General features: G+C 40.2%; 1 protein-coding gene across 1 annotated transcript; it reads right to left on the bottom strand.

Annotated features, from left to right (window-relative positions):
* Positions 1 to 526: 526 nt before the first annotated feature.
* On the bottom strand, positions 527 to 2,546 carry LOC121757755. The gene is made up of 3 exons (XM_042153249.1): positions 2,520 to 2,546; positions 1,378 to 1,902; positions 527 to 1,147 (listed from the first exon to the last, which is right to left on the bottom strand). Exons 1-3 carry the CDS (start codon positions 2,544 to 2,546, stop codon positions 527 to 529), a joined length of 1,173 nt encoding a protein of 390 aa, XP_042009183.1.
* Between the last annotated feature and the right edge of the window lie 22,217 nt (positions 2,547 to 24,763).

Below are 24,763 nucleotides of genomic sequence, written 5' to 3'. Positions count from 1 at the left end.
GCGCCGAAAGCTTTTCGATGAACCGTCAATGAATTATGCTGAAGTGTCGTCTAGCGTGGATGCTGGGCGAGTTGGGAGCTTTAATCAAACTCAGACGTTACCGGTGAAGCAGTTGTACTCATCGCCTAACGGCTCATCGTGCGCGTCTTGGAGTCCGGCAGCTGCATCGCGCAAAGCACCCCTGTAAGCAGCTGTGAGGTTCACCGACCCATCTACATATCTTTTGTTACCGTAGTACTAAGTTGTTTCGTACTTTAAGTTGCCTATGTGGTCGTTGATTGGAAGTGTAACTTCGTTGTAATTATATGTTCAAATGTGGAATGTACAAGGCGACTCATATTTTGGAGTACTTATGTTGTTTATATAAATGTTCTCATGAAATGGCTGTTGTTTTTGGATATTAAGCTTGGCAACATGTCATTGAAATTTCGCTTTATGCTAGTGATAAATTGTCAAACAAATACGCAGTACATAAAAAACAATGTGTTACTATACATGTAATGACATAGTTGGATGCAGAAGTCAATCACACGGTATTCCTCTCAGCCCACATTGCAGCAGCAAGGTCGTCCCTCTTCTTCGACCACATTGGTGTCGGCGCGACGGTTGAGATAGTGGCCAACACAGGGTCATCGTGATCACTCACATACCCGTCGTCATAGTGAACTCCTAACAATTCCTCGTATGGATCCACCTCCATGTGAGTACGTATAAAATTGTGAAGCAAGAAACAAGCAATTATCAAACCCGTTTGGACCTCGATAGGATAGTAGCTTGGGCTGCGAAGAATTCCCCAGCGCATCTTGAGCAATGCAAACGAACGCTCAATCACATTCCGTGCTTTAGAGTGCTTCAAGTTAAACAATTCTTCGGGTGTTTGAGGTGCTTGAGTTCCGTTACCCCACTCCTTCAGATGGTACCGAATGCCTTTGTACGTGGTGATGAATCCTTCGCTGTTGGCATACGCATTGTCACATAGGTAATAGCAATCTGCAAATGTGAAAGCCCATGAAAAGGTTAGCTTCAAGCCTGCCCTCGTCACTATAGAGTGGATAACAAAATGTTTTACCTTTGGGTACTTTAAGGCCGAGAGGACGGCTGATTGCATCACGTAATACCCTCGAATCACCTGCGGAACCCTCCCAACCTGGCAGCACATAAATGAACCGAAGTTGGCGATCACACACTGCAAGTGTATTTGTTGACACTTGCCCCTTTCTATTACGATAACGTGGTGTGTCAGCAATAGGCACTCGTACGTGTATGTAAGTCCCATCTAACGCTCCAAGACAGCCCTACAACAAAAATTGAGCTTCGGGTTGTCACTTCCATGGCAGTGAAAAATCAATATTATGGGGGCGTACCTATGTCACATACCTTAAACCACTTCCATCTTGATTCCGTGCAGTCATCGTCAACCGGTTCAGGTTTAACTAACAACAACTCATGCAAACTGAGCACACCACGAAGCACCATATGTGTGTATTTAGAAACTGTTTCAGAAGAACGCATGAAATCGTGGCGTACAACCCGTGTCTTTTTATGGTGTGCAAGAATGGACAAAAACATAGCAACTTGTTCCTCGACGGTTACAAATTTTTGGTCTATTAATCCAGTGCGATCACGCAGAATTCGACATAATTTACCGAAAGTGTTTCTATCCATACGCAGATTGTCTAGACATGAACGATCAGAAACCCGAGTAAGCCTGTCCAACTGTTTTACATGAGCAGGAATGGAGTCAATCATTACCTCTGGGATCCCCCTTCCACCCCATTTCCTTTTATGTGAATTGGATTTGGCCACAGATATAAGCATGCATACAAGGAGCATGTTTTGCCTATGGTTTCTTAGTATTTCCTCAAGCAAAATCAGTAGCTCGATTGGTTCCTTAGCATCCACCTATATGATCATTTATCAACAAGCTTACTTAAATGCTTCACACACAGTAGCACAATAACAAATGACAAACAAGCACAGCAGGAGCATCCACTTCACATTGTCATCACAAATGCATAACATAGATATTTTAATCAACTACATTAGGTGATTGTTTAGTGCATATAACCTCTTAGCATAACAAGGTAGATAAATAACTCAAATTAGGACCCCATACGGACTTCAAGCGTTTCAGTAGCAGCATCAAATCAATACAGTATATGCAGCAATATGCATGGCCTCTCGCTATGCATACCAGTCGGCCAGTTACAAACACATTGTCAAGGCCTTGGGTATTCAGGAGCAAATTCTATAGGTCGGCTTAGTTATCTCAACAACAAATCTCTGTATGCAAGAGCGCGATAATTAGCAATCAAATCAGTTAACATACGCACTTCAATCTAGCCAGTCACACCATGTGAAATCAATTCAATCTATTAAACAAAAAAATACAGTATATACAAATGGGTTTATTCAAAGCAGATGAAATCAATTCAATCTATTCGAATTTGCCTAAACACCAAAGTGTGTATTCATCAACGTATGAATCGACGTCTGGTTAGGAGTTATGAGGAACTAACCGGCTGAACAGCTTCGTCGTCGGCCATCGCTCCGCGGCGATCGATTTACCCAGGTCGGTCGTTGCGACCTATACGAATATACACAAATGTGGAGTTAGAAATTCGACTTCGATTGAACCCATCTCAACTGACTCCACACGCAAACACCTACAATACTCAAGAATTTTCGCCGATCTGCAATTGTTGGCTCAATATGGCAGTGGGTAGATGGGGAAAGAGTAAATGAAGGGGTATTGCAGTAAATGAGCTTGAAATTTGAAATCTTCACCATGTAGGATTGTGCACAATCGCACGGAGAATTGCCGATTGAGTTATCGGTATTTTGGCTCTCCGTAACTCAAACTGTGTCGGGTAATTGGATGCCACCACCGGGTCACAAAGATTGCTAACATGCCAACCAAACATGGAGAGTAGGGTAGATAGTGAGGAGTAACTATGGCTAACATGCCAACCAAACGAGCCCTACGTGTGTGTGTGAGTGTTCTGTATTCCATCCTCTGCTGTTATAATGAGGACATTATTGCAATTTCTGTCTTTCTTATTTCGCAGACAACAACAATCAACTACTACTGTTATCTTTCTTTCTACTTTTATTTACAATAATAGACTATCTTTCCAATATTTATTTTATTTTAAGAAATTATTTAACTTCATAAATAATGAAAGTGGATAGAAAAAATTATTGAAATATAAGTCTTATTTTTATAAATTAAATTTATAATATAATCTATGAGTGAGATAAAATATTTATTGGCTAGCAAATAAAAAAAATACATTTAATAGCAGACAAGCGAGAATTATTTTTTTAAATTAAATGTTATTTTGAAATAAATTCCAAATTATACATGGCCATGTTTGGTTGACGGGAAAGTAAAGTTGGCAAGGATAATGATTCTTGGGAAAATAAATCCCGGGAATATGATTCCTAGTAACTTTACTTTCTTGTGTTTGTAAAATATCAAGATTTTAAATTTATATTTAATTTAAACTCAAACTAAAAATATACTTATTATTTTTTATTTATAATAAAAATAATAATATAAAATTTTTAATAAATTATTAATTACAAATAATAATAATTATATTATTATATTTATTATTATGATGGATAGTTTAAATATGGATTTCCATCAAAATATATAATAATATAATTATAATTATAGTTACATAGTATATTATAATCATTTATTATAATACTAATAAACATGATTATTATTATTATTATTATTATAAATAATATTTACATATATTATAATTGAATAAATTTTATAATCTAAAATTTCACTATGAGTTTATGATTATTTATTAATATATAAAATATAATAATTAATATTTATTATAAAATTTATATTATATAATTATATTTTAATTATTTAATAAATTATTACTTACTATTATGAATTATTATAAGATATAGTTATAATTAATAATTATGATAATTTTAACTGCAATTATTTATTATAATGAAATTAAGTACAATTTAAAATTTTAAATTATTTTTAAAATATTATAATTAATAATAAAAAAACTACTAGTATAATATAGTATTGCGTTAAATATGTAAAAATCCTAAAATTGGGGAAAAATTCAGAATTCTGGAAAGTTGTACTAACTTTCCTTATTCTCGGATTCTGATTACTTTCCCAATTTGATTAAAAACCAAAACAATACAAGAATTTAAAATTTAAGGAATCTTTTTGAGACAGAATCCTGACAATCAAACATATGGCTGGTAATTTTCGACACGACACGATAATCTGACACGAATCCGCACGAAATTATTGGGTTGGGGTCAAGTTTTATTGGATCCGTGTCCTTATCGGGTTGGCCCATTAAGAACCCGATAATTTCGGGTTGGGTTCGGGTCGGATACGTGTAACCCATTAAGAAATAATATTATTATTTTTATTATTATTTAAAAATATATATATTACTTTAATTTTTTAATTTCTTATAAATTGGGTTTAAATAGTATAAAACGAATTTTAATTGTGTAAATTAGGTTAAAAATTAAGGTTTAATCGTGTAATATTAGGTTTTAATCGTGTAATATCAGGTTCGGGTTGTTATCGTGTCGTGTCAACCCATATTATATCGTGCCGATAACGGGTTCGTGTCGGGTGCGGGTCGTGTTCGGATTTGAAGGTAGCAGGTCGGGTTCGTGTTCGGATTTACAGTTTCCTTAACAGGTCGGGTTCAGGTTAGGCCTTATTGGGTTGGGTCATTATCAAGTTGACCCGATAACGACCCAATTCGCACGATTTGCCAGCCCTAATCAAACATGGCCGGAGTTCATTATAAAGAAGACATTTTAGTCCGGAAATTACATACGGAATTATTTTCTTCTCCACGTGTGTGGACTGGAAATGATAAGAGCATCTCCAATGCTGGCGGACGTCAAATAGCCGTCAAATAGCCTTCACACTGCCACATCATCAGCACTACAATTCTCCTGCCACATCAGCTTGCCACATCAACTGGACATCAAATAGCCATCAAATAGCCTTCACACTACCTATCCACATCACTAATAACAATTATATAATTTAATTTAAAATTGTATCAACATACATAATTTAATTTACGAGACAAATACGGAAAATTCGAATAATAATATTAAAATTTAAAAAGTACATTACTTTTAAAAAAAAGTACAACAATTTAAAAAAATTACAAAAAGTAAAAAGTACATTAATTTAAAAAAGTAAAACAAAATCACTCATCGCCGCCGTCCTCGTCTCCGTCGTCGCCCAACGCTTCTTCACTTCCGTCGCCGCCGCCTCCGTCGCCACCTACGCCGCGGCTATTCCCGCCGGTGTCCCTCCTCATCGCCTCCAGTTCTTCACGCTGGCTCTGGAGCAATACGCGAAGAAAATCCTTCACCTCGGGGTCCACCGCCGCTTGGAAGTCGGCTAAGGTCTTCACCATTTGAGCGCGCGTTTGTTGGCGCGCGAAGAATTTGAGCTCCTCGGTAGACCTGCCGAGGGGGGATGCCGAATGGACATCCTGGGAACTCGGTGTGCCCCCCCTCGCAACCTGCTGCGCCCGCCTTTGCCCAACCGGGCGAGGTCGGCGACCGAACGACCGAGGAGTCGGGACCTCCTGGGCCGTCTCGGGGAGATCTGACGAACCACCGCTGCTGCCGCTATAATCTCCGGTATAGTTCAGTCTCTGCCTCTTCGGCCAGCCAGCGTCGACGCCTGCCCGGAATTTCTCCGACTCGTTGAGCACAACGTAGCAGTTCCAGTAGGTGAACTCATAGTACTTCTTATCCGGATCGGGGTAGGCTCTTTCCGCAATCCTCCTGCAGTCTTCCTCTGTTTGGCCACTGGTCTGCATGCGGAGGGCGTTGGCGTACAAACCCGAAAATCGAGAGACGCCAGCCCTGATTCGGTCCCAGCACTTCCGGACCTCCTCCCCGGTGCACGGTCTCCCTTCAGGGCAAAATGCCCTGTAGGCTGCAGCTATCTTCGCCCACAAGTTGACGATCCTCTGGTTGTTTGAAACGAGAGGATCGTCGCAAACACTCACCCACGCCTTGGCAACCGCAACGTTCTCCGCGTCCGTCCACTTCCTCCGGCCCCGGATTTCGGCGCGGGGCTGCGACGACTCGCCGACCTTCTTCGCCTTGCCCTTCTTCTTACCCCGCCCTACTCCCTGGCTTTGAATGAGAGTTTCAGAAACGTCGTTAATATCAAAACCCAAGTCCGCTAAGGAGAAGGTCTCCGAATACTGTGCATCCGTTGGGGTCGATGTGTGCGAAGAACCGGTGGAAAAATCAAAAGTCGGCCGATAGGCGTTGTCCCCCCCGTGCGTCGCCTGCGACTGTGGAATCATATGTTGCGCCGGTGGCATCATCTGCTGCGCCGGTGGCTGCATGCCGGGTGCCCACCCCGGCATCATCTGCATAGGGGGCTGCATGCCGGGTGCCCACCCCGGAATCATCTGCTGCCACGGGTACACGTTGTAGTACCCGCTCATTGGAGGCCAACCACCTCCCCCAGGAGCCGGGGAAGTATGGGACCCTGCCCCGGGAGTCGGGGGCGTCTGAGACCCTACACCGGGAGCCGGGGGAGTCTGAGACCATCCCCCGGGATTAACTGGAGTACCTTCGTAGTTGTTCTCCATTGCTCGTTATTGATCTTGTACAGAAAGTAAGGTAGAGAGAGAGTACTCGTTAAAACAAGTGGTGCGAATGAAAATGAGGTTCAACGCGCGTATATATTGTGTTTTGCGAAAAAAAAAAATATTTAAATCCGACGCCGGTTTGGCGCCGATCCGGGAGCCACAATGGCGCCCGTGAGGATCGGCGTGGGAACCGGCGTCAGCGCGGGAATCGGCATGGCGACGCCGATTTTGACGCCGATTTCGCCCACGCCGGTTCCAATGGTTCGGCGTCAAACCGGCGTGGGCGAAAAATCGGCGCTCCGGTGGTGACGCCGACCATTGGAGATGCTCTAAGGTACAACAGAGTTGGATATTTAAGTTGTGGGTCATTTTAGTTTATTGCGTCGTTACAATGACCATTCCTTTTTTAACAATTATTTACAATCAAATTGAGGTTAAAAGTTGACGCCATTTTCCATATTATGCCATGATCTAGATTCGTTTACTTTAATCAATTTGTTAAATTCCAAACCTAAAAAGAAATAACTTTAACTATTTAGAAATTCATGAATTTACTTAATAAAAAATTTCTTGTTTCTATAAATATATGTGCATTTTCCATTTCGTTCGTCTCACAAAAATATGTGCATTCCGTTTTTGAAAATTATCCCAATTTATTACTCATATACATCAACTTATTTACAACTTATATCACCATTAAACACTACTAATTATGTGAGTCCTACTATCCACTAACACTATTTTAACTATCAATCTCTTATTTTACCAATTTTATTTTAATTCTCGTACCATACTAATTGCTTATATTTTTATAAGACGAAGAGAGTATATGGTAATAAAATAAGGTGATAATAGCATCTAATACTAGAAAGTTTAGGCCAAATTTGATATTTCTCATACTCTGATAGGGATTGGTTAGGGCTGGCAAAATGTACCGTAATACCGAAATACCGTACTTATCGTACTGAAAATACCGAATTTGCGGTATACCGCAAGTTGCAGTATGGTATGATACCGTACCGATATCTATCGGTACGGTAAAGGTATAAATTTTCCTATACCGCGGTATACCGCAATATACCGCATTTACGATATTTGCCAAAAATTTGATATATATATTGTATTTAAAATTTATATAAAAAAATAGTTAATATGTGTCACGACCGCACTTCCTAAGGATAGAAAGTACGGTGAGTCGCGACTAATGGGGGAATAAAGAAGCGGGGAAGAAAGGGGAAAACAATCAAGGGGTACGATATGTAGATTAAAAGATGAACTTTATTACCCAATTATAGTCTGAAATAACGAAGCAACAAAGTTCGTAGGAAAAATAGTCCAACAGAATAAAGATAACATCAGAGTCCTAAAACTTGACGTAGCGGAAGTATTTGAGAGTTAGCTACTACTATGTATGAAGACACAATAGCAACCGGAACGTTTATTGAATATGGTCTCAGTCCAATGCTCAACATCCTCCGTCTCCCGTCCACGCTCAACCTGCACATAGGGAAAACATATGCAGGGGCTGAGTACTTGATGCACTCAGTGAACTCATGCCCAAAAATACATTTTATCAATAAAGTTATATCAAGCCCTCGTTGAGTGAAACTCGGTTTTACTGCCAAGAAACACTAAAATTATTTCCATCGTAAAACATGGCTGTACAGCCCATCATCATCATCGTCCCCCATCATGTACCATATCTGAACCATCATGTGAAACGAGAATGTGGCCACAAACTCGATCACTGGACCGGCCGACCACAAAGGATGGCTCACGATCCCCATCAGTGCACTAGTCTGAGTAGGGACTCACTCCCTAGTCAGACCCGAATTCGTTAACCATCAAAGTCTAGTAGGACATTATCCTAGTAGACAATCAGATAGGCAATTCAAAACATATAATACGGCATGACATAACATTCAAACCACCCTTATCTCACCATATACATATCATTGCAAATAAAAGAGTTTAAGTAATAGAGCCCACCTCGAAAGCTTAGAATATCCTTAAATAGCTTCTCGTTCTGACTTTAGCGGGCGTGCGAACCACCTTTTCGGAAAAATACATAAAGTACACATCAATCTCCATAACGAAGACATTTAGAATGCATGCACTCTAATTAACGTCTTTTATTTCGTTTTCTCAGTTTTCGTGCATTTTCGATTATTCGGCGGCCGCCCAAGGCGTCGCGGGCGACGCCGGTCGGCCGTTTACGCTTATAACTCCTTCGTTGACTCATCATAATTTTCCTCCAGAACGTAGGATTTAATTAAGCGCGTAACTCACTTTCACCAATTACTTTCCCTCGAATTAATTATTTCGGACTTGAGATATATTATTCATCCTTGACATTTATCAAGAATTACTTAAGAAATTCCCCACAATTAATTATTGGCCAAAAGATTTAATTAAAAGGCCCAAGACTTATTTCCCCACCTTATACCTCCAATTAATATTTTAAAGCCCAACAAACCAAACATCCCATTTTAATTAATAGGCCCACTTAAAAAAAAACAAGTAGAGGCCCAATCTTATTTCCTTCCTCCTTCACACCTCTTTCTCTCTCCCTATTCTCCTCTCTCTCTCTTCGACAGAAACTACACTACTCTCTTCCTCCCTATCTCCCTATTCTCTCTCTCTCGGCAAATTAGGGACCTTCCCAGAATCCCGTTGTCTCCTCCAATACCGCCATCGTCTGCGATCCATCGCTGTACCGAACACGCCGCCGCTGCTCGCTGCGTTACTCGCCGGAGTCGCCGGCCACTGCATCGCCACTGCTGCTCGCCGACGGTTGTTGCTGCTGCGGGGGGGGGGGGTGTGCCGCTGCTGTCACCGGCCGCTCGCTGCTGGAGTCGCCAGGCGCTGCTGCCCGCCGCTGCTGGCGCCTCCCTCCTCTGCCAACAGCTTCCTCCTCCCCGGAAACACTCCGAACAACCCCGATTCAACCCGCAAGTTACGTTCTCAATACAAAGGTTAAGTTCTTTCGTGTGTTCGATGAAGTACGGCGATGTTCGATTACTTCTTTGTTGTTAAATTGTTTGAATTTCTTATGAGAGTGAAAGTATGAAATTAGCTACTAAAATTTCATGCTTTGGGATTGGAAAGGGATTATACCTCAAGAATTTGAACTTGGTTGTGGTTGAAACAAAATGTAAACAACAACTCCTTCTACTTCTTCTCCTCTCGGCTCCTCCCTCTCTCTCAATTTGCTTGTTGTAAAGTGTGTATTGTGAGGAGTTAGGGAAGAGGTTACATGAAGAAGTAATGTGTGATCTTTGGTTTGTAGGATTAATGGTGGAAGATGGAGAGTGGAGAAGTTGAAAGATGGGGAGTCTCCACTTGAAGAACCGTCGACCATGAAGAGAAGAAAAAGAAGATCTTTGGGCTTGCTCCCATATTTTAGAAAAAGTATTGGGTTCAACATAATTTATTTAAATTGATTTGGGCTCATTTAGTTGAAAGCCCAAGTTTGAATAACATTATCAATGGGTTGGTTAGATTTTTTTTAAAAGTTATGGCCCAAAGCCATTTTTATATATATACATTTGGTCTCTAATTTAATTTGAGAAGCCCAAATGTATACATACTTTGCATTCTCACATTTCTTTCAAATAATTAAAATTCGGGGAAACTTTAATTAATTTCGTTGTTTCGTCTCCAACGACGATTAAATTCGCCCATCGTAACCATTTATATTTAATGTTGTTCCAAATATAAAAACATCGACCGCTCCTCGATTTATGCGCGACATAACATCCATCTCAAACATCTCATCCATTATGCTAAGCATAACAAAATCATCATCATTATTTCAACGAGACTTTCAACATGTCTCCCAAAGTTCCACAATTTAATAAAAAGTACGTCCCTTTTCACATCAAACACATAAACACGACACTCCATTCCAAAGTACATTAACGAGAAGCATAATATCCGAAATAATTTTATTATTATTATTTATTTATTTATTTATTATTATTATATTTTTTTTCATGACATATATTAATTTAGTACTTAAAAAGTACGGGTGTTACAATATGTTAAAATCCCTAACCATACTTTCATATTTTAGTTCAACCGCCCCCAACCCCAAACATACATATGCAAGGATGCAAATCAAGTCCACTGTATAGATTTGATTATGGTGTAGTTATAATCTTTTGGAAATTATTTAAATACGTGAAATTTTATTTTAAATATTTGGCTATAATAGAATTTTTTTGGTATGAAACACAAGTATTACGGTATGTCATACCTTATTTTGGTATACCGTACTCGATATGCCATACCTTATTTCGGAATAATGTAAAAGTACGGTATACCGCAATACGGTATGGTATACCGCATAGACGGTATGGTAACGGTATCGAAAATAATCATACCGAATTTTGCGGTATACCGCAATGAGGTATACCGAAAAATTCGGTAAGGTATAAGTATGATATTTTCTCATACCGCAATTTGCGGTACGATATGCGGTATGACATTTTGAGTGCGGTATACCGTACCGTGCCACCCCTAGGATTGGTACATCGATTGAAGTTCATAATGTTTGAACTAACACTCTAACAAAGTTTGTCAGAATATCCGCTTGGTCTTCCTATTTCACAAATGCGATATCCAAAACTTTAGCTTTGATCTTCACTTTTTTGAATTGTCGATCCAGTTCTACATGTTTGGTTCAGTCATGTTGGATTGGGTTCTGATATACTTGCTACCTTGTTATCACAACGCAGTTGGCATGGTTTTGATGACTTGAGCCCTAGTTCTCTCATCAACTTCTTCAGCCATAGTGTCTCAAAGGGAATACTTGAATAGGTTACGCTCGATCATAAATATTCGAGTTAAAGGTTCATATAATACGATTTATTAGTCTTAAGGGGAAGGTAGAATTTAACTGTTGAATAACACAATAGAACAATTGAACGCGATTCCATGTAGGACTGACAATTTTTGGCACGACACGAACCCGCACGAAATTAATGGGTATGTGTCAAAGATTGGGTTCGTGTCCTTAGAGCATGCCCATTGGTGCTCTTGCGCAAGGACGACATCTGTGCCGTCGGCAAGAGCAGACCCCTGCTCGCCACTGTGCTCTTTCGAACGGCATGGCCCTGCTCGATACATAGAGCACGTCCGTACCAACGGCAAGAGCACGAGCAGCCGACGTGGCATGCTCTAGTTGGTCATTGGTTTATCATTTTTTATTATTATTTTTTTAAAAAAAATTGAAAAAATCTGAAAAAATTTTAAAAAATCTAAAAAAAATATTTTCCCACTTCTTAATAAAATATATCCATTTTTTCACACTTTTAATTTATTTTTTCATTATTTTACCCCAAAATTTATACTTTCATCTATAAATACTCTCATTTCAAACACAAAAAAGGACATTATACCAAACATCTCTCTCAATCTCAATTTTTAGGATTTTTAAAAAATTTTAGGATTTTAATTATGTAACTTTTAATTTTTTAGTAATTTGTAATAGTATTTCGTGTATTATTAATGCATTTATTATTGTGGAAATGTTTTTAGTAATTGAAGTATTTAAATTAGATAATAGAATGGTGGGACCCTAGAGCATGCTCTTGCGGAAGAGCATGGATGTGGCAGGGAGTAAAAAATTAATAAAAGTGGGTCCGGGCCCACATCCATGCTCTTTGGCAAGAGCATGGATGGGGATGCTCTTATCGTGTCGACACGATAACGATACGAAAACTTCATGTCGTATTCGTGTTACACGTTAAGAAATAATATTAATATATTATAATATTATTATTTTAATTATTTATTTTAAATTTTTAAAATTTTAAAATTAAAATTTAAAATTTAATATTAGAAATAATATTTATATATTATAATATTATTATTATAGTGTCGTTATCGTGTCGTGTCATATATGTGTTGTTATTGTGCCGTGTTGACCCAAAGTGGTTCGTGTCGTTAATGGGTTCGTGTCATGTTTGTGCCGTGTTCGTGTCTGAGGGTAGCGGGTCGTGTTCGTGTTTGAGTTTTGAGTTATTCGTGTTTGTTGTTATCGTGTCGTGCCGTTATCGTGTCGACACGATAATGACACAACATGCACGATTTGCCACCCCTATTTCCATGTATGATGACATGAACCTCCAAGAATACTATTTAAACACAAGAGTAAGCCCACTCGGATCAGCACCTTCCATTCTCACAGCTCAAACTGCCAAAAGATATAATTATATATTTGAAAATATTTTCAATCCATCGTCACAATAATACTCAGAGATTTTTCTTAAAAGGCCCGAGCTTACTAAAATCTCTTTCTTAAAGGTGCGTCTGTAGACTAAGTTCTTTCTGTACTTCGCATATCTGAGCACTCTTTTTGTCCCGCAAAAGTTTCCACTATCCACGGACACGGGACCAACCAACCCTTATGATGACACACGGTCCATGTGTACACTAGTCCGAGTAGGGACTCTCCCCTTACTGAGACCCGATTCCAATTAATAACTTTTGACATAGCACCTCTAGTTCGAAAAAGATAGACGTTATACATTAAACAAATCATTTATGGCAAGACAACATCATTCAGATAAATAAATATCATCTCAAAAATATTTCATGCTCTCATCCACATTTGTATGTAGCCATGTAGGATTGACCAATTCATCTTGTGTGCTTCCAAACTTCGCAAAATAAATTGAATTAAATTCCTTGTGATGGACTGTTACGAACACTACTGACTCGCCGACGGAGTTGAACACTGCGAGGGAAGTAGAGCCACCTACGGAGGAGGAACCGGAGGAAGAGGAGCTGACATAGCAGCAAAGGAGGCACCGGTGGGAAGACAGCTCTAACCGAGAGACCAGCTCAAGCCGCCAGATGTCTTCATGACTTTGTTGCCAAATAGGAGAAGGAGAGCGTGGAGTAGTTAGTCTTTTATTTATTTTTATGTTAAAACTTATTATTGTTTTTTATGGCTTTATTATTTTATCAAACTTAATTAATCGGGTTTTCTTTGTTGGTTCTTTCCTGATGAATAGGATTAGGTCGAACCAACCCTAGGGTCCTTACAGGTTATAAATAGGTCTTTCATTAATTCTGTCTTTCAATTAATGAAGAATTATTTTCCCAAACTACTTGCGTAGCACAACTCAAATTTATTTCACTGCCGACGGAGAATCCCTCTACTCCAATTTTATCGTTTGGCCGCCGACCCTGTTCTTAGGCGCCGGTTTATTATGTTTCGTACGTTAACGGATGATTTTCGCTTCGTTAAGAGAAGGTATCTCTTAACATCTGGTGCTTTTCATCCTTGAACTTATGGAGACTCACAACGACGTGAGTGATCCATCGATCGTCTTAACCGGTGGAAACGCGTAGGAATTGTCGATAGGGCCCCCCCACCGCTAACATATGGGGAGCAACCATGATTTTGGAGGGCATCCTCGCCTGCCACCACGCGGGGACCATCCGTCGGGCAAGTGGCCGTTGGGCGACGATTCCGCCATCGACCCTCTAACACAAGGGTTTGACAAACTTGAATCTCGTATGGATAGATGAGATCGCATGGTGAAAAACTTGGAGAATCCGTTTGATCGAGATTCAGAATCTGCAGACGAGGATTACGACTCGGATGATCGGGAATACGCGACACATCGCGAGCGCAACTTCGAACCGCGAAACCCTAACCCTAGATTTTTCCTGATTGAGGCTCGCGATAGCGGGGCGACCGTGCGTGGCCGCAGAGGGGCACACGCTTACCGTGGGGCTCATAGACGGGATAGAGGCTCATCGCGTCGGACTAACTGGCGAACATCCAGTTGGGACCCACCAGCAGTTCGACATCGTGGTAGGCGGGATTAGCGTCGTCCTACGTGTTAGGATCCGCCTCAACAATGGGATTATGCTTATCGTAACCAGGGGGATGATAATAGACGTGGGGTGAAGATGAAGGCCTCGCACTTCGATGGGTCGGATGCGACGAATTGGATATCAAGAGTCGAGTACTATTTCGACCATATCTCGGTACCGGAAGAAGACAGATTGCACTACGTTGTGATGCTGTTTGACCCTCCTACAGCGGAATGGGTTTTCAATTATTGGGCTAATAACTGGTTTGTAGAGTGGCCGGATTTTTTGGAGAACATTCGCCACAGGTTCGACCCGCAGAGTTTTCTCAACTATATCAGTCCCTTGGCCAAACTCGTGCAAACCGGTACAGTGACAGAATACCATGATACCTTTGAGAAATACCTAAATTGGGTTGAGGGTTTCCCTGATTACGCCCTGATCCCGATATTCATCGAAAGCCTTAAGCAGCCGATGCAGGAAACAGTTGACATCCATGGCCCGGATATCATATTGGGCATGGCATGGTTGGAGTCTTTGGGATGTGTGCGCGCAGATATCATGGGCAAAACCTTGGAATTTCAGTTGGGCGACCAGAAAGTCTTACTGCGGGGTAATCTACATAACCCGAGACAGATCTCACTACATTCATTGGCATTGATCACCTCATATTCTTCGGAACATAAGTTTTACGAAATAGTTCCTTTGGAGGCCGAAGAGAGTGCGGGTTCGCTGCTGTCAGCCGAGGCCGAGCTCCCAGCAGGCTTGCCACAGCCGATTCACAATGTTCAGCAGGCTTATGTGCAGGTTTTTGATATGCCGGTTGGGATACCTCCAAAACGAGCATTTGATCACAGAATCCACCTTTTACCAAACACGAGGCCGGTCAACGTGCGACCATATCGTTATTCATACTTTCAAAAGACCGAGATTGAACGGTAGGTGCAGGAAATGCTAGAGCAGGGCATTATACAGCGAAGCCAGAGTCCTTTTTCCTCACCAGTATTGTCGATCCGAAAGAAACACGGCACGTCTCGTTTCTGCATCAATTATCGGGCGCTTAATTTGGCAACGGTACCGGATCACTTCCCCATCCCAACAACTGATGAACTTTTCGATGAGCTGGGACAGTCGGTATTCTTCACGAAATTTGATTTGCGTTCGGGTTACCATCAAATAAGGATGCACGAGACAAACATTTTCAAGATAGCTTTCCAAAGGCACGATGGTCATTTCGAGTTTTTGGTGATGCCGTTCGGACTGAAAAATGCTCCATCTACCTTCCAGGTCGCAATGAATAATATTTTCCAACCACTCTTACGGAAATGTGTCGTTGTGTTTTTTGATGATATTTTGGTCTACAGCCCGACCATGGAATTACACTACGAGCACCTGGACAGCGTCCTATCACTACTGCAAACCCATTAGTTTTTCGTGAAGATGTCGAAGTGTTCCTTCTGCAGTACAACGGTAGAGTATCTCGACCATTTGATAACCGAGAGACCGCTGAAGGCCGATCCAGCCAAAATAGAGACCATGACTGTCTGGCCTGTGCCAAAAAATGTGAAGTAATTGCTGGGATTTTTGGGTTTAACGGAGTATTACCGCCGCTTCGTGGAAAACTACGCAGTGATCGCAGCACCATTGACAGACCTACTTAAGAAGGATTCGTTCGGCTGGACCACCTCGGCCGAGGAGACGTTTACTGCCTTGAAACAAGCTATTACCACCGCGCCGGTGTTAAGTTTACCAGGTTTTACAAAGCCTTTCTGTGTCCAAACCGATGCATCAGATGTGGGTATAAGTGCAGTATTAATTCAGGATAGCCACCCGATAGCGTTTTTCAGTCGAAAGCTGGGACCTTGAAGGCAAATGAATGCAACAAATTAGTTTTGTATACTAGAAATCACCTTTGTAAAACTCTGTATATTCTTTTCCAATGAATGCAACAGATTAATTTTGTCATAATGTTGTTATATTTTACATTTAATGGATGTTTATTGCATATTTAAATGTATAAGCGAACATAACAAAGTCTAAGTATTTGTTTTAGTAGGCCGGTTGTGGGCGTCGTCCACTTTAAGGTAACACGGTCAGTTCTGAACAAAGAAATATAAGAATTTCACAACCTAGATAGACCTAGACTACCTATCGTGAAAGGTTGCAATGTCAGTCCGATTATTTCTAAGCCTTATTGAAATAAGATGACGTTGGTGTGGTATAGCACTGAATTGGATCTTAAACGGCAAGACGAGTCTTTATGCTATCTACTGAAAGACGAGGTCTTGATAATTAATTTCTTAATCAATGTACATTAGCATTGAGCATACGATATTGATTATCTACTACTTTGACTTACCAATAGGTGCGGGTTTTTCGTAACCCAACGATCATGGTATCTTGGGCAGTGGCGATTAATATCTAGCGGTGCTAGGATTGCTATTATATTGAATCGTGCGCGAGGTGAGTCTCGTTTGATAACATCCACAAGAGGAGCTCGAAACAAGGTTTTATTATTCAGAACCTAGCTAGTTGGAGTTTGATTAATCTATGAATAATAAATAAGAGTTTCTTGCTAAGTCCACTCTTGTAGTTTGTAATATGTTAATTAATTATGTGCATAGCAGACATTGATTAATTAATGGATGTTTCTATCTTAAGCGAGGGAAATAAATGACAAACAAATGGAAACCCGGAATACTTGTAATTTCGGATTTGGATGGGCAGTGCAATATTACTTCTTTAGTGGCTGATTATAATATTCCAATATAAGCTCATATTAAATTGATGGTTCAATTTAATTAGTAAAAAGATAATTGGGGGATGTCATATCCAAATTCTTCCTTAGATCCATGACTGTGCCCAATATGTGACTTAATATAAATAGGAGAATAAAGGAGACAGAAAATACACTTGTTTTATTTAACAATTTTCGTCCCCCCTATTCTAAGAAGAGGAACGATTTTTGCTCTCCTTCCGTGAGCAGGGTTCTGTCTTCTTTATTCAAGTCCTAGTCTTCTGATGAGATTTGCCCACACAAATATCAGATTATAGTCTGGGATACCAGTCAGAAGATCCAAGGTCGAGTACTCAAGATCTTCACGTGGAGAAGACGCAAGCCATCTTCATTTCTTAAGTAAATCAACGAGGTAAATTGGTTAACTCCGTAGCAAGCATGTTTTAGGGATTATTTGTGCTAAAGCATGTTTAAATTCAAGTTGTGAGCATGATACATGTGAGAATTACGCGAATAGAGTTTATCTAAATAATCTGCTAAATAGATCAGTTTTTATGTGATCCGTTAGAACGCACGCTTCCGCAGCAAACCCCTTCAGTAAAACGGTAGAGTATCTCGACCATTTGATAACCGAGAGACTGCCGAAGGCCGATCCAGCCAAAATATAGACCATGATTGTCTGGCCCGTGCCAAAAAATGTGAAGTAGTTGCGGGGATTTTTAGGTTAAACGGGGTATTACCGCCGCTTCGTGGCGAACTACGCAGTGATCGCAGCACCATTGACAGACCTACTTAAGAAGGATTCGTTCGGCTGGACCACCTCTGCTGAGGAGACATTTACTGCCTTGAAACAAGCTATTACCACCGCGCCGGTGTTAAGTTTACCAGGTTTTACAAAGCCTTTCTGTGTCGAAACCGATGCATCAGATGTGGGTATAGGTACAGTATCAAATGGCTTCCACCTACCACAAGGAGCACTTTGCGATCGTCGAAGCAGTACAGAAGTAGCGACAATATTTATTGGGGCGAGAGTTTGTAATCCGTAGCGACCATAAGAGCTTGAAGGAGTTGCTACAACAAATGGTGCAGACCCCATATCAACAACTGTACGTGCAGATATTGATGGGGTATAAATTTCACATCGTGTATAAGAAGGGAATTCTGAATAAAGCAGTCGACGCTTTGTCGCGTCGCGAGGAATCGGAACCCATGGAGGAGGTAGCGGCTGAGGTTGACCCAGCAGAGGCAGTCGCGGATGGTGCGGTTCTGACCGCCTTCGCACACCCGTTGTCGCGAGTGTTGGAAGTGCTACGCGATGAGACTGCGTCTCGACCGAAACTACAAGAATTGGTGTGGAAAATTCAGTCCGGCGAGGCCCTGCGTACTTATCATTTTCAGAGGGATTAGTTTACTTCAACCGTCGCGTTCTGGTTAGTTCTTTGTCAGCTATGAAGAACCTGTTGCTGCAAGAACACCACAGCACCCCCCTAGCTAGACACCCGAGCCACGAGAGAACATTCCGGATACTGGCGGCAGGTTTCTATTGGCCAAAAATGCGAAAGGATGTTTGCGATGTAATATGCCAGTCAACAAAGTATTCCACACAGAAACCCGCCGGACTATTTCAGCCTTTGCATGTGCCTTCGCAGGTATGGGATGATGTGTCGATGGATTTCATCACTGGATTGCCGCAGTCGCGGGGCTACACGACGATAATGGTGGTGGTTGATACATTATCAAAGTATGCTCATTTTGCTACGTTGCCAACACGGTTTGATGCTCTACGAGTCGCCCATCTATTTGTCAACACGGTGGTACGCCACCATGGTTTTCCAAAGACATTGGTGTCCGACCGGGATTCGTGACAAACACGGATTTATCATGTTTTTAAGGACTAGATTTGTCTCATTTTAAATGTCAATCATGCAAATTATGTTCTAAAATTGCATATGTTATACATTTGGTATTTTTGATGTGTTTGTTGATCAAAGGTAGAAAAAGATAGAAAAAAGGAGCAAAAAGGCCAAGGTGCAGCAGCCTCTGTTCGAGCCCATTCTTCCAGCAAGTTTAAAGTCCTATCAATGCTTACTACATGCCATTCTCTTCGTCTTCGAAAGAGCTTCACGTGGATACGTTGAACGTCTCAATCGGAGTCCTGTAGAGAAAGTTATGATCATTCTACGAATATTGCGCAGTGCAGTCAAAGCTGACGGAAATATAGGCGGAAATTAAAGGAATAAAATAAAGTGTTGCCCAAATCTCTCCCATTTATTGTAGGGCACGAAAATTATCAAAGCTAAACATTTTTCCACCCTGTAAATACCTTTTAACCTAATTTATATTCTTCGATCTCAGAGCCTCCACTCCTTCTCCATCTCTACTCCTTCTGTCTCAGAGGCTTCAATCGTTCTCCCTCTCTACCGCCTCCAATCCTTCTCCATCTCTACACCTTCTTCGATCACAGAGCCTCCAATCCTTCCCCCTCTACACATTCTTCCATTCCATATTCCACGCATAATTCATCCATCTTTCATTGGAGCAGAGCTCTGCAGATCCAGGCAAGTGAAGACTAAAGACTGAAGATTCAACCTTGGGTTTTAACTAAAAAAAAAAAAAAAAAACCTTGGGTTTTATCGATTTCTTTCATGTCTAGCATTTTTATTGTTTTTACTACTTATATATGAGTAGTTAAACATCATTTGTAGATTTTTTGGTAAAAACTATCATGAACATGTTTTGATTTATTGAATTGAACCTTTTCCTAGCTCTTGTGATTGTTTTGCTTGTTCATGTGCTTTTATTGTTCTTTTGTCTAGCCAACTTTAGAACTATGTCCGTTTAACTAGACTAATCGAGAGATAACTAGTTTTACGTGGTAAAAGGAACGAGTACAACACATAGGTATATCTGCACTCGAGAGGGGACCCTTTGTGAGGACTTGAGACTTAGGAACTTAAGGAGTTAGAATCTAATCTATTGGAAGGAGATTTTGATAGTTAGAGTCTAATCTACTAGATAGGTGCACTCGAGAGAGGGCTTATTCTAGAATCATGACTTTCCTAGTAATCCTAGAGACACATAAAGGTAAAGGTTCTGCGAGATTACTCATCACTAGGTCGTAGTAGTTGGATCCTAAAACTCTACATTCTTTAGCCTGATTTGTATATTTTGTTTTTATATTTGTTTATATTTTTGCCTAGTTTATAAATCCAAAACCAAAAAATCGTGTATCTCTAAATAGTATAAGATGCGTACTATATAATAGACAGTTGCAATCTTATTCCCTGTGTTCGATATCCCGGTACTGACCTTTAGCTATACTAGATCTACCTTGTATACTTGCAAGTATTTTTAGTGCTAATAAATAGTGCATCAATTCAGTATTTTTGAATGCGGTATGGGAAGAAATGCTACGGCTCAGTGGTACAAAGTTAATCTTCACCGCCGCCTACCATCCGCAATCAGACGGACAAACGGAGATCAGGAATAAGGGATTGGAACAGTATCTGAGAGCATTTACGGCGGACAGACTTTCGACGTGATCAAACTTCTTATCATGGGCTGAATTGGCATTGAACTGCTTTTACAGTGCAAATTTGGGGACGTTGCCCTTCCGGGCGTTGTATGGGCGTGAGCCTCTGCTTCTGGTGGCGTCACCATCTTCGGCCAAAACGCCACCCAATGCGGCAGAACTAATTCGGCAACGTGGAGTCCTATTGGTGGAATTGCGGTGGAATTTGGAGCGGGCGCAACAACGCATGAGCGCTTCTGCTAATCGGCATTGCCGACACTTGGATTTTGAGGTAGGTGATTTTGTGTGGTTGAAGTTACAGTTGTATCGGCAACACTCGGTGGCAAAACCGATTTCGGCAAAGCTAGCCAAACGGTTCTATGGGCCGTTCGAGATCTTGCAGCGCATCGTACCAGTAGCTTACCGATTGCACCTACCCGAAGGGAGTCGGATCCACAATGTCTTCCATGTTAGCCTTTTACGTGCTTTTGTGAAGGGCGGCGAGACGGTGGCCCTATCGGCCAAGTTCAAAGGGGACCGCCCTATAGCTCACCCTGTGGAAATCTTGGACTGTCAGGTTATGTGGTACAAAGGCGAGTCGGTGGAGCATGTTTTGATCAGATAGTCGGACGGGACAGAGTCGTCGTCTTGGGAATCAATTTCGAAGAGACAAAAGTGTTTCCCTAATCTCCCCCTTGAGGACAACGAGGTTTCGAAGGGGAGGGGAGTTGTTACGAACACTACTAACTCACCGACGGAGTTGCACAATGCGAGGAAAGTAGAGCCACCTACAGAGGAGGAACCGGAGGAAGAGTAGCCTACCGTAGCAGCAGAGGAGGCACCGGTGGGAAGACAGCTCCGGCCGAGAGACCAGCTCAAGCCACCGGATCGTCTTCATGACTTCGTCGCCAAATAGGATAAGAAGAGCGTGGAGTAGTTAGTCTTTTATTTATTTTTATATTAAACTTATTATTGTTTTTTATGGATTTATTATTTTATCGAACTTAATTAATCGGGTTTTCTTTGTTAGTTCTTTCCCGATAAATAGGATTAGGTAGAACCAACCCTAGGGTCCTTAGAGGTTATAAATAGGGCTTTCATTAATTCCGTCTTTCAATTAATAAAGAATTATTTGCCCAAACTACTTGCGTAGCAAATCTCAAATTTATTTCACTGCCGACGGAGAATTCCTCTGCGCCAGTTTCATCATTTGGCCGCCGACCCTATTCTAGGCTCCGTTTTACTGTGTTTCGTACGTTAACAGACGATTTTCGCTTCGTTAATAGAAGGTGTCTCTTAACATGGACCTTATCCAATATAAAATAATCTATTTAGCTTCGAGAAATAATAAAAGCGAATGATATACACGTAGGATATGCATCTCAACTTCTTGCTTAACTCTTTTCGATTTAACTAAATTAGGAGATTTAATTCTTGAAAGGTAATTAACTAAATAAATCTGAGGATTTTCTTAGATTAAAAAATATTCAAGGGAATTGTATCTGATGTAAATCAAATAATATTAATTTTACTCTTCCTATTTTGTATATTTAAATCATCTTTCAATCGATCATTAAAGTCTGATTATTATATATTAGTTGATAGATCTACATGTGGAGTGGCTACAATAAGCCAAAACGGTGGGGTCTGATTCAAAGTGTTCGTTTCCTTTCAAGACAATGTCCAAATTCATTTATCTTATCACCATTATCTTTGTCTTTGAAAGAGCTTCGCGTGGGTACCTTGTACGCCTCAATCAGAGCTCGAATGAAGAAGTTATGGCAATTTGATGAAGGCTGCGCGGAGCGGTGCAAAAATGCCCGACTTGGGCATTTTCGGACTAAAAAACGCCCGGGTCCAGAAACGCCCGGGTCGGCATCATTGTGCCCGGGTCGGGCATTTTTCTCGGAAACTGTCGAATTTTAGTTATCAAATTCGTTTCTGGAGCAGTTTTTGGAGGTATTCAGGCATATTCAGACATGAGAAAAGAGAGGGGAAAAGAGAGAAAGAGAGGAGGAAGAAGAAAGTGAAGAAATTCCGGCCAACATTCTGACGATCCATCTCCAAATCCCAATTACACTCAACGAGAGCATGCTTCCTTTGGTTTTTGTTGCAAATTCTACCACGTGTTTAGGCTAAACTCTTTATGTTGCTCCAAGTTGTAATCTAGGCTTTGTATGGATGTTTCTATACCATTGAACTCATGTGTTTGTTACCAACAACGTGCTCAATATTTATACACTACGTTTTTTGTTAATAATGTAGTGTTGTTCTTTCCTTTGCTATTGTCTCTTTAACGTAGTTTAGGAGTGATTGATTGTTGGTATACTATCAAATTAGAATTGTTTAGAGGATAATTTGATAGTGGATTAAGTAGGCGATCATAGTAGATGTTTATTTCTCCAGCGCTTCCGCAGGAGTTTATAAACATTGAAAATTGGTTCATAGGTTATGTGTTCAGAACTACTCATCGTGTACATGTTCAGTGTATATGATTAGGTGGATGTTTTGATCCCTTCATATGTTTCATTGTTAAAGGTGTAGAACAACAATACAACTCTAGTGAGCAACTTGGAGTGACATAATTTCCGTTTGAAAAGTATTTCTTTAGTTAATCATTTACTTCATTTTGTCAACATCTTTCAAAACCAAAAATTAAATCTTTATGTTACATCTTTTTAAGTTTTTAAGTTTTAAACAATCTCCTACCTCCCTGTGGATCGACACTTGAAATACTACTGCGACACTGTAATCTTGCAGTATTGTAGTATTATTAGAGTTAATTAGTTAAACTTGATAATTTGTGTGAACTGGTCTAGATACTCTAAAATACACAAGCTGTACAATTAAATAATTCCAACCCAAGAATTAATTAATTCTAGTCCAAATAATTAAAAGAATACTTTATCAATTATTTTGTCCAATACAAACTAGATATGTCAATCCAAAACACAAATTAAAGTCTAAGGCCCAAAAACTGAATACTTGAAGCCCAAACCATTTAATAAAAGGAGTCCATCCATCAAATAACTAGGACAAAATTTCTACTACCAATCAAAGCCCATTTCTTTCACTCATTTCCTTTTTTTTAATGGTTAAATGAACATAAATTTGAATACTAATGAACTTCTCTCACTTATTTCTTACTTTGCAAAACTCCAGTAAGCAATGCATATTCCTCCATCTCTCTCATTCTATATCTTTCTCGTCGAAGAAGGGACAATCTTAGTTTTGCTCACCATCGGAGGTCCAAATAATGTCTCATAAACTATATCATTCTGCTGAAGGAAATCAAATTTTAACCGTTAGATCTTTCTTTCTTAACTTCCAAAGTGACTGCTGTTTTAAAACTTCTTATTTTTCAACAAAACACATGCTGGAGATAATACTTCATGCGTCCCTGAAAAGTATGAACTATATCTTTATTAGTTCGTCCATAAAAATATGAACAGAATAAAACAACGCATTACCCTTTCACATCATTTTATTTACCAAGTATATATTAAAACTCGCGCCAAACCAAATGTTCATCCTTTTAAGGATAGAGGGAGTATGAATATTTGATAAAGGACTTGCCCAAATAATAAAGGAAGAAAAAGACTTTGGCCTGAGTGATGAAAATTACAATTATCTATTGTCTCCTTCCTTTTTGTGCTTGAGACTTTGATGAAGATAATTTGATTGAAAATTTTGTATGTAATAACAAAGTAGGTGTTGGGAAGTTATAGAATGTATTCGTGTAAGCAACGTTGAGGCAAATGCCTCGTTTTATCGATGTTTCCACTTACGATTGTGAAGCTTGCGTTCAAAATGTATTTGTGGATAATTTGAAAGTCAAAACACATGTTTCTTGTTTCCATGGAGTACTACTATTTAGCATTGTTCACACTGTTCATGTTACTATTCACGACACTATTTTTAATATTTACTTTTTCCATATCTCTCGTTAATTTTTTGGGGGGGCCCTATTCACCTCTTTGAGCTTCTATTGAATCGAGAAATAAAATAGGTTTGATTGGCCATCTTTTTGATATATAC

This window comes from Salvia splendens, chromosome 12 (assembly GCF_004379255.2).
Source record: "Salvia splendens isolate huo1 chromosome 12, SspV2, whole genome shotgun sequence".
NCBI classification, from domain to species: Eukaryota; Viridiplantae; Streptophyta; class Magnoliopsida; order Lamiales; family Lamiaceae; genus Salvia; species Salvia splendens.
Note: the sequence above shows the minus strand (reverse complement) of the source record. Positions and strands in the feature narration are given on the sequence as shown.

Bases quoted from the DNA above. Each gene is read 5' to 3' on its own strand.
- LOC121757755 (XM_042153249.1), bottom strand. From the start codon at position 2,546: ATGGCCGACGACGAAGCTGTTCAGCCG. The intron at 1,903-2,519 runs GTTAGTTCCTCA...ATGATCATATAG, and splicing joins ACGACGAAGCTGTTCAGCCG to GTGGATGCTAAGGAACCAAT. The intron at 1,148-1,377 runs GTATGTGACATA...ATGTGCTGCCAG, and splicing joins CAAGATGGAAGTGGTTTAAG to GTTGGGAGGGTTCCGCAGGT.